The sequence below is a fragment of the Glycine soja genome, chromosome 9, assembly GCF_004193775.1.
Source record: "Glycine soja cultivar W05 chromosome 9, ASM419377v2, whole genome shotgun sequence".
Taxonomy (NCBI): domain Eukaryota; kingdom Viridiplantae; phylum Streptophyta; class Magnoliopsida; order Fabales; family Fabaceae; genus Glycine; species Glycine soja.
Genome location: NC_041010.1, coordinates 44833731 through 44844980, shown reverse-complemented (window position 1 = coordinate 44844980; position 11250 = coordinate 44833731). Strand labels below are relative to the sequence as shown.

General features: G+C 33.6%; 2 protein-coding genes across 2 annotated transcripts; one reads left to right on the top strand and one right to left on the bottom strand.

Moving 5' to 3' along the window:
- The first annotated feature begins 427 nt into the window (after nt 1-427).
- Nucleotides 428-5304, top strand: LOC114425144 (dehydrogenase/reductase SDR family member 7-like). The gene is made up of 12 exons (XM_028391934.1): nt 428-650; nt 736-791; nt 888-921; nt 1564-1662; nt 1779-1927; nt 2457-2495; nt 2642-2734; nt 3222-3323; nt 3502-3588; nt 4170-4253; nt 4867-4932; nt 5059-5304. Exons 1-12 carry the CDS (start codon nt 584-586, stop codon nt 5143-5145), a joined length of 963 nt encoding a protein of 320 aa, XP_028247735.1. The 5' UTR covers nt 428-583; the 3' UTR covers nt 5146-5304.
- A 260-nt stretch (nt 5305-5564) lies between these two features.
- Nucleotides 5565-10861, bottom strand: LOC114425143 (peptide chain release factor PrfB1, chloroplastic). Its single transcript, XM_028391933.1, has 7 exons — nt 10582-10861; nt 10347-10424; nt 9363-9583; nt 7975-8178; nt 7182-7397; nt 6711-6897; nt 5565-6015 (listed from the first exon to the last, which is right to left on the bottom strand). The coding sequence occupies exons 1-7, from the start codon at nt 10739-10741 to the stop codon at nt 5711-5713; spliced, it is 1371 nt and encodes a 456-aa protein (XP_028247734.1). The 5' UTR covers nt 10742-10861; the 3' UTR covers nt 5565-5710.
- Nucleotides 10862-11250: the final 389 nt, after the last annotated feature.

Genomic DNA, 11250 nt, shown 5'->3' with positions numbered 1-11250 from the left:
ACCTCATTTTTCTATCAAATTTCTCGTTGTATTACTCCTATGACTACGAATGAAATGTCCTAGACGTGTTTCTTTTAAAAAAAGAAGTATAAGTACATTGAAAATGAAAATAAGAAATCAAGTGATGGAGAAATAAAAAAGAACAATAAATTTTTTTAAAAAAAACTTAAAATATTTAAAGAAAAAAAATCATATATAATAATTTTATTTAAATTGGATAAAATTTATTTACATTAAAGACATTTATAATAAATAAAAACATATATTTTTAGTAAAAAAAAATAGTTATTATAGAATGTTAGTAATTCCAATGTAATCATAACATTTTGTTTCCTGAGATGCAATTATAGCATTTTTTAAACTCTCCTAATTTGAGGATACACGTAGTATCTTTTAAAAAAAAAGTTTACATTGTCAAACGAAAAAAGTTTACTAATCTACTTTGAAATAATCGCCTTAGTGAATAATAGCCTTTCCGTTTCGGTTCAAAAAATGGCGAAGGCATTTCACGCCCCAGCAACGAACGAAAACCAGAAAATAACTGCACAGCTTAAGCTTGTATTGTACTGCATCGCAAAGCCCCATGTTGGTGGTCTTCATTTTCGTCTTCCTTTTCTTCATTTTTTTATACAAGTTCATCACCGCTTATGGTATTTTCACTATCATTCCACTACTTTCTCTCTTCATTTACCCTTTTTTTTTCCGATTCTAATTCTCGTTTTGATTTATCATCAGCCGATTTTACTTTGATGTCTAAGAAGCAGCCTAAACGCCAAGAGATTGAAGATATGGCTAAAAGAATGAATGAGACACACACATTCGAGTGCTTCATTCCACGTGTCTTAAATAAGTGACTTTGTCTTTTTTCATGTTTCATTTCCTCCCAGGTTGTTTGGATTACCGGTGCTAGCCGTGGAATTGGTATAACAATAAATCTACCTTTTTTAAAATAAAATAAAAAAATTAATATCACTCTTCTATTTCTATTGGGTCGGTTCATTCATTCATGTCGACATTGGACTTACATCAAATTCAATCTCGAATTCTAGTTCACCCGGAAATCACGTTGATCAGTGAAGGAACAAAATTAATTAACCTCTGATTAATTTAATAAGGACAGTTTTATGCACTCAATTCTCCATTGAGCAGGTGTATTGATTTAATTAATCTGCCAGAGAATGCTAGCAAGACACTCTCAAACTCACTCTTTTAAATTTAAACACACCCTCTGTTACTAGTTTAAATTTATTGCAAATCACAAATTCTAGTAGTATCATTTTTCATTTAATGAGTCTTTCTCTTAGTTTTGTTGTTTTCAATAATTTTTAACCGATAGTAGAAAGTCTTTTAGAAAGTGTATTACCAGCACTCCTCTAATCTTCAATGCCTTACAATACCTGTTTTAAAGTATTTTAGTATTTTATTATTTCAGGGTTAAATTCTTCTCTACAATATAGAAGTATTCCTTTAAACAGCCAGAATCTTTTACTTTTTGTAACTAATTTTGCTTGCATAACTGATTCCTTCTTCTTCTTTTATGTTTCTTCAATGATGTATATGAAGGGGAGATTTTGGCTAAACAGCTTGCAAGTTTAGGGGCCAAGCTTATAATCTCTGCAAGGAATGAAGTTGAGCTAAACCGAGTAAGGACACAGCTGAAAGGTATGTTAAATTACTGGCAGCTACATGTGAGGTCTAAATTACTTATTATATTCTATACAAATAATGAAAATAGACACATGCCATGCTCTATTAATATGCGGTTTGCACACCACCAGGTAAACATGCACCTGATGAAGTCAAGATTTTACCATTGGATTTATCGTCTGGAGAGGATTCTCTTTGGATAGCTGTTGAGAAAGCAGAATCCTTTTTTCCAGATTCTGGGGTTGATTACATGATCCATAATGCAGCTTTTGAGCGTCCTGTAAGTGACTGATTGCTTTATCTAATGGTTTGATTGATTTCATTAATCAGAAATTGCACCAGGAAAGCAATCATTCTATATGGTTATGTTAAAAGCTACACCTATTAGTGTAAAACAAGAGGAAATAGAGGTTGACTTCCCTCCTTTAATTTGGAAATAGAATTTATGAACAACATTATTAGTCACTAATTCATTGTACAGGGCATGTGTGTGTGTCTGTTTCGGTGGTTTTATGAGTTTAGAAACATTTCATCAGCAGAAATTCCTACTTCAAAGGTGATTACTTTCACTGGTGAGCATGCATGTCAGCGTACTTGTAGCAACTATCTATATTAACTGAACACCAGCACTGAGAAAATGCCATTGGATTGATGCTTGCTTATCATTTAATGCCGGTATAATATAGTGATGATGCTTTGATGAGAGTTGATGAAATTTCTATTCACCTATCTGTTTTAATGATTATTTATTTTCATATATTTATTAGATTAATGGTATCATGAACTGATTGTTTTATTTTGTTTTGCAGAAAACATCAATTTTAGATGTAACCGAGGAAGGTCTTAAGGTATCTCACAAAGGAGGCTCTTACTCCTGCTACATATTTACCAAGGCTTTACTTTAAAATTTGTTTTTAACCCCTTTTTAGTCATCTTTCAAAACTGTAAAGTAGTCATCTGAAGTTTTATATTACACTTTTCTGCTGATGATTAGGCTACATTTGATGTCAATGTTCTGGGAACAATAACTCTTACAAAGCTCTTGGCACCTTTCATGTTGAAGAGGGGGCATGGTCATTTTGTGGTGGTATGCAGGAATTCTTTGATAATATCTTATTCTGGTTATGGAATCTGGATGGCAATAGTATATTAAGTGTGTGTTTGTTTTCACTATTATTTTCATGTTGAACGGAAATCCATGGATTTCTTCCTTTCATGTTTGGGTGCTTTGGAAAGTGCACCAACTACAAACCAAACACACGCTAAGTGGTTAGAAACTACAGCAGGTGGAGCTTGCAGGCAGATGTTTATGACTGCATTGGTTTATTTAATCAAAACAAATGCAACAAAAAAGAAAAGTAGTCACTAATCCGCTTTTCAGTTACATATTATCCTTAAATGGACCATCATAATTTTAACTGTTTGGTAAAATTATATTGACGTGTTTAATGTTTTTGCATTAATGGCTATGCTAATAACTAATGCACGTAATTTTGGAGAACTTATTCAATATTGCTTTTAACCCCTTTCCCATTCATAAATTGATAATCTTTTGTATTTTCATTTACTATCAGATGAGTAGTGCAGCAGCAAAGGCACCTGCCCCAGGTCAGGCTGTATACTCTGCTTCTAAATATGCACTCAATGGTTACTTCCATACCGCTGCTCAGAGGTATGTAGACTGTGTATATTATCTTCTGTAGAAGGGCTGCTATTTACCATGATAAACCATATTGTAGTGCATAACTGGAAGATAAAATGCAGTAATTTTCGTCCAATGAGAAGAAAAAATGGGTACAAGGGATGCTATTTTGTTCTAATTATCATGCAGTACTAATCATTTAATGGTGACAGCTCTGTCAGAAAGGAATCCAGGTAACTGTGATCTGTCCTGGTCCAATAGCAACATCAAATAACGCTGGATCAAGGGTTCCATCTGAGGTTTGTGTATTTGCTAATTCGTCATCCATTACTACTGTAAAGAAAGACAAAACTTGAGTGTATTTTTTCTTTACTTTCTTCCCACCATAATACGTAGTACAGGTATCTTTAGAAACTTCTAATTCTCTGAGGGTGATAAATCAAGATACATTACCATTTTCTAAGTTTATAGATGCATGCTTTGCAAGAATGAAGAAAATTGTTTTAATTGTACTTTTTTTAGCCAAAGCTGATGAATGTAATTTCACGACTTATTTTTCTTTTGATATATAGTAGGCACATATTGAATTGTTATTTTAAAACTATGAATATGGCTTGCTGATGTCATGTTTGCTAAATGAAACCAGAACTACGAATATGCAAAATATGTAATGTTATTTTGAAAAGAAAATGAGATATATATTGAAAAGAAGCAGCATAGAGCAAAACTTGGATTATACAGTATCCTCTTCCCTTCGTTTTGATTTGCTTGTTAGTTTTTACTATTTTCCACCTGAACTCGTGCCATGTGGTTTTGCACTGGATACATCGTTTGAATCATTGAAAGTTTGTTTCATCCATGTAAAATTCTGTCTCCACAGAAGCGTGTGCCATCTGAAAGGTGTGCAGAGCTGACTATTATTGCTGCAACGCATGGCTTAAAGGAAGCTTGGATATCATATCAGGTAAAAGCATTGATATTAGCAATTTACTTCTGTTTAAATACACTGCCATTTTCAATGTTTGTGCCTCCATAGATTCTCTGTATTTCATGCAGTGAATCTGCTTAATACTTGCTTTCAGTTACCTTTAAGGTTTACCTGATCCCTTTTTATGTTACCTGCTCATACACGTTACTTTCTTTTCCTATTAGACAAGTGCATGTTCAATGTTCGTTGAGATAAAACATTGTCCTTACAATATATCATTAAATGTGTTACTCTGATAGTGTGTTACTTTGTTCGTGCAATCCTCTGGATAACTGTGTAATTGGCAAGATAATGGTTTCTTATTAATTAGTAACATTGTGGAATTGAGTATGATGCTGGGAGTATTTGTTCCTGCTTTACTTTATGGGATCCCGAGAGTTTTTGTTCACTCGACCCAGAAGATTGAATGTTTTCATTAATTTGAAATTCTGTTGCATCTTTGGCTTCTAATGATAGATGGCTAATTTTCTTGCATGCGTATTGTGCAGTGTGCACTCTTTATGGTGAGGATATTGTTGTTAATTCTTTCAATTAGTATGAACTATAATTTCCAGATTGCAACTTTAATCCTTAAATCCTTTGAGTGCAGCCTGTGCTTACTGTCATGTATCTCGTTCAGTACATGCCAACTATTGGTTATTGGGTCATGGACAAGGTATTTTCCATCTCAATAATATGCATTTTGTCACTCTTTACGACTTTTTTGGTTTATTATACTACTGGACATCGATCAAACTACCTGTTTGTAACATACTGATACCTTGTACAAATGACTCTGTAGATTGGCAAAAGTCGAGTAGAAGCTGCTGAACAGAAGGGAAACACATATTCTTTGAGCTTAATGCTTGGAAAAAAGAAGGCCACTTGATGCCCATCTGTGCATGTTCTCCAAAGATTTGTATAAAATATTTTTAGTTGGAGGCTCTCTATGAAACTGAATAACACCCTTTCAGACAACTGACAGAAAACTTGAATGGATTTCCTCATTGAAAAATTAAGGTTTAGAAATGTCCAATGGGCACCGCTATGTGACAAAACTCCATATTACTTCTAAAATACAGAACAATTAATCTGTAAATAAACTAGTGGCTATTTAAGGAAAGAATGAAACCTACAGCATATTTCAGAGATTGAAAATGGAGCTGCGGGAAATTGGGATAATGTAAGGAGACTAGGTCAGTAAAAATGGCAGGTGGTGATACTCTCAGTTTCAAAATATGGCAGGAAGAAGCCATTGAAAAATGCATTTAACTTAATACTTCCAGTTGAGATAACATCAATAATTAATTAATGCAGCAAAAAAAAGCAACAATTATAATTATCAATGGAAAAGACTTGCAAAACAACAGATTGTCGACTTAATTTATATTAGTATAGGATACAAAGGCCAACTAATAGTATGTAGGAACGATTCGTGACTACAAAAGATATAATTAGTTAACCCCACTTGTAGACAGTGACATATTGTATTTGTGTTTGAGGTAAGATTTGATGAAGGGATCCAACTCGCCATCCATAACAGAGGTGATATCTGTCGTTTCATGCCCCGTTCTTACATCTTTTACTAGTTTGTACGGATGGAATACATAGTTCCGTATTTGTTGCCCCCATTCAGCCTTGACTGCGTCCCCCCGAATCTGCTTAATTTCTGATGCGCGTTGCTCTTCAGCTATAACCAACAACTTGGCTTTCAAACGGCTTAAAGCTCTGATCTTATTTGCCAGTTGGGATCTCTCCTCTGCATAATGGTTGTTTAAAGTTAAAACTTGCAATTAAAAACAGATGTTTGAATTGGATTCAGACTAGAAATAGCACAAGAGAAGTGGCTCTTAAATTTTGACAAAAGCAAGAGCAGTCCCAGATCCATATATTAATGTACCTAAAGATACACAGTGCAGGCCAAAGTAAAACCTGAAAACCATCTTTACCAAAAATCCAAATCACACTACCATTCACAGAATATTTAAATTAGCTAGATTTGTGCAAATGTGCAATGCACAAAATAAATGTCGTTGATAAACTGTTTTATCACAAATAAACCAAGTAAATCACAACTGAAAATGAAGTCACCTCAAACAGTTTCAAATTCAACTTTCAAATAGTATTACATGTTCGAATGTTCCAAACATAGAAGGCTGTAGAGAATAGCTTACTGGACATTGCAGAGATCTCTTTGTGCTTATAAATTAGTTTCCTAAATGAGTAATTCTAGATTTTAGTCACACTGAAAGGGTTAGAGTAGGGATAAATTCCCAAATAAGGAACACTTAGTGGCGTATGTTTGAAACTTTAATCTATTGAAGTAGATGTGACACTAAATTATTTTTTTAAGTATAGTGTCTTCAAATATGAGTTATCATAGAGAGATTGTTCCCATGAATCAAGAAAATTATACTCTTGAGATTAAATAAGTGCCAAAGGAGGGAAAAGAACCTGTGCAGCGAACAGTGACACCAGTTGGAATGTGAGTGATCCGAACTGCAGTTTCAACCTTGTTCACATTCTGACCTCCCTTTCCACCTGCTCTTGAAAAACTAATTTCCAGGTCCTCCTCAGGAATTTCAACATTCATAGATTCATCTGGAAGAAGAGGCATGACCTCAACACCAGAAAAGCTTGTCTGTTTATAAATATTGAAACATTGGAATTTAAAAGAAAAAATTATACATTTGATAATTAAAGGGAAAAATAATATTAACAATTCATTAAATACCCAATGGCAAATCTGTAGAAAATGACTAAGCACGTTTTTATTTTATTTTATTTTATTTTTGTTCTGTGGGGGAAGAAGGGGAGGAGTAGGCATGGGCATCATTGTTATTCACATACACTATATTTCAGTTTAGTGTTTGGGGCCTGATCTTGCAATCTGACATTCAACTACCAAAAAAAGTAGGTTATTACCTGACGAAGGCCTTTGGCATTAAAAGGTGATTGACGAACAATGCGATGTGTTCCTTTCTCCCCAGACAAATATCCATATGCATAACGACCTTCAACTTCAATGGTAGCAGATTTAATTCCAGCTTCTTCTCCGGGGGATTTCTCAACCACTCTGGTCTTGTATTTCTGTTTCTCACCCCATCTCATGTACATCCTAAGAAGCATGTCGGCCCAATCCTGCACTGGAGATGATAATTTTCATATAGAAGTTAAAGCTGAATACTCAGAATCACCATCAAGTACTCAAATCTCAAAATATAACACAAATTGAAAAAGGAACTGAAAAGATGGATACATTGCATCTTCTCACACTAGACAGCGCAAATCCCATGTATTATAGTATGGAAAATAAAAATCAGTAAAACAGGCACCAAATATGACTACTTTTTCTAAATGGCACAATCTTAAATGCTTAACAAACCCACACCCCATACGTTAGGAGAACGCTTGTCCAGATTTGCTTGTATATGACTGTTATTTATGATTTATCAATACTTGGACTTGGTAGAGATGAACAAATATTCCTAAAAGCCTGGAAAGGTTAACGATGTTGAGACATCAAGGTAGTATTCTAAAGTCTTAACTCATAACTGCATGGACAAAGAAAAGATAAATTCTAGCTTTTCTTGGCATTTAAGTTCTGGCCTTCTACCACTACCAGTATAATATATCAGACCAAAATGTTTTCTCCTAGGACTAGGAATGACAGAAACAAGTTCATTACTGTAGTATCTGTACATAGATAGCTATTTACCTGTGCATCAGTACCACCAGCACCTGCTGTAATAGAGATAACAGCACCTTCTTTATCATAAGGACCAGATAGAAGTTGAGTCAGCTCATATCGATCTATTGATTTATTCAGTTCTTTAATAAGATTGGAAGCCTCCTCAAAAAGCCCTCTATCAATGGAGTCCATTTCCTCAGTCAAGCTAACTATTGTTTCTGCATCCTCAACCTACATTCATTGTGATAAAGATCCATATTGGCACATAGCTTAATTTGCATGAATATTAATTCAGCCATGTTTAAAAGCCAAGTATGCAGATGGGATGGTTTCCTTTTCACCTGTCTTCTGGTCAGTTAGTTCCTTTAGATTTTTATTTTCATCAACAGCAAGTTTTCCTTTATTTCCTAGATACAAATACTAAACAGAATATAATTTTATTAAAGGTTATACCAATTTGAACACTAAATGTTTTAAGTTTCTTGGCTTGATTGAAGGACTTCATATTGCAGGCCTCTGAATAAACTTTCACAAAAAACCCAAGTCAACCACCCCTAAGATGGGTAACAAGCCAGGCTCAATCCAATGTTTTGAAGATAAGCCTACACCTATTTAGGCAAAGCATAGTCTAGAATATGCCTAATATACAACACAATTAATCTCACATTTTTTATAATAAATAGCACTCAACCATCATATCAATAATTGAAAATAGTAAATTTCATTGAATTTTTTAAATGAATGAATCGCATGTGATCATCAATTGCAATCCCACATAATCAACTGCTAGGAATAAAATTTTAAAATTGTTTTCAATCATTCTGAAAGAAACTTATGAACAAAATAACTTTTAAAATTTGAAATTTTATTTTAGATAAAGGAATTGGAGAACAATAGATTAAAAAAAACAAGGGGCAAGAAAACAAAAAATGGGAGAATTATACTTAAATAAATTTTGTGCATCACTTTGAAAAATAGATCAATCCTTTTCCTTTTAACTAGACTAGAAGAGGCACCCGCAATGCAGGTACAAAAACAACATTTAAATTTTTAAAGTATGACAATTTTTTTTATGAATCTAAAAGTAATGAATTTAATTGGTAATGTAAAAATAAATTTAGAGAAATAGAGTAAGGTGTTTACTTGTTAGGAAAAAATATCAAACTCAATAAGGCTGCACTTTTATCTGTACATATAAAGCTTCCCTTTTGGCAGTTGAAACAGCCCTGTGTTACGGATTTCAATTTACAAAATTATGTTCCACTATTTATTGTTTGTTAGTGTATCTAGACCAGTGATCTTTCTGTCAGGCATTTAAAATTGAACACTGAAACTTGGAACCCCCATTCTTTATTACTATTACATGTTGGACCTTCCTAAAATAATAGTTGAAAATTGATACAAGTAAATCTAACCTGTGTTTTGAAATCATTGAGTAATTTTATCTTATCTTTGACATCAGCCAAGGTCGAGAGAGTCTCTTGAGCTTTGCCCCGATTGTCCCAAAAGGAGCTATCAGCTGCTTGCTCCTCCAAATTGCCAAGTTCTTGCTCCAATAGCTGTAGACCAGAAGATTCTCTAATCTCTCCAACACGCTGTGACATAATTTCAACATCCTTCCTCAGGGAATAAAAATCTGCAAAATAATACCAAGTTATGTGCTACTTTATACCAACTAATCCAAACTAATGATGACATATTGTAAGCCTAAAACCCGAGGAACCCCTTCAATTCAACTATAAGTCAATAGCAGAAAACAACTTTGCAGTTCAAAACTCAATATCTAACTCCTCAAATTACTCCTTCAACTTACCATACAAGGGGCTTGACCTATAATTGGAGAGAGTTACATGCATGTCAGTCTTACTGTAAAGATTAAGAGTGTGTTTGGATACACATCCAATATGCACATACAGTAGTGAAAACACGTCAAATTTATTCATTTACGCAAAAGCAATAGTTTAAAGCTTCTGATGGAATGCTCGTAAAGTGTTCATTGACTCAGAAACAAATACACTGTAATAGCATCATGTCACATCCAATGCTCGATGAATGAATTAAAACATATATGTCTATTTGGATGGATGTTTGTAAAATTAATTTTGAAGTGATGTGGTCTACATTTGGATTTCTTTTCTTTCTAAAAGCAAGTTAGTAGTAAAGTTGAGTACGAAATTTTTTATCCAACACAAAAGCTACTTAAAATTGTTTCAACTTTAAATCAATTTTGGACACAGAATCAATTCCTCAACCTCAACCAAAAATCAAACATGTGAACATTTACCTAAATCAACGTTAACTAATATTTCAATTTACGCGAATTCAAACACTCACTGAAACGCTCTGCTAAAATAAGTTACATTTTTTTAGCTTATATTTTAGCTAAAGACATGAAGTACCTTGTAGTGCCCAATCACTTGCATCGGTGTTCTCTCCTTCCCCGATGCTCAATTGGTTTTCCGGCGTCGCGAACAAAACTGCCACAAAATCCACAAACACAGAAATACATTCTCAGGCCGAAGTATTAGGCAAATTTTAAAAATAAAATAAAATCAACGACGAAATAAACGAACAAAAATATGAGGAATTGAAAATAAATAGTAAAGGAAATCAAGGAAAGCGAAATGAAATTACGAGGTGGGGGAGAAAAACGCGAAGAAGTGGAGAGAGTGGTGGCGCGAAAGGATAAGAAGGGAAAATGTTTAGAAGGATTGGGGATTTGTTGTGGAATGAGAAGTGAGTGTTTGCGCGTGGGGGTAAGAATTGTGCACAGAGGCTGCGAAACAACCTCCATGGCTTTCCAGATACGATTTTATGAGCTATCTAAAATCTCCCAGCTGCAAATGTAAAAGCACTAGATAAGACTGTCACGGGTTCTATCCACCGATGTTCTCATGACCGGTGAAAAGACACTAGTTCAACATTAATAGCTCAATGGAACTTAAATAGGAGTGAAATCGATTTTAATCAAATAATTTTTTTCATATTTTAATATAATATTAAATAAAAAAATAATATAATTTGCATAAGTTGATGATAGAAAAAAAGTAAAGTTCAACTAAAAATGTCATAAATTATAACATATAGCAAATTTAATCCAACATAATATCTAAGTTCACCAGTACTAAATAAAATTCAATAATAACTTCAACTAAAGTCTAAAAGTAATTGATTCTTCAATGAATCATTATAATAGTCATTGAGGTTAATTTCATCAAATTCAAACATGTTATTGGTTGAACTGTCAACATCACCAATTGTTAACTTGAAACTTTATGGTGTCAAGATTATCATTATCTAATT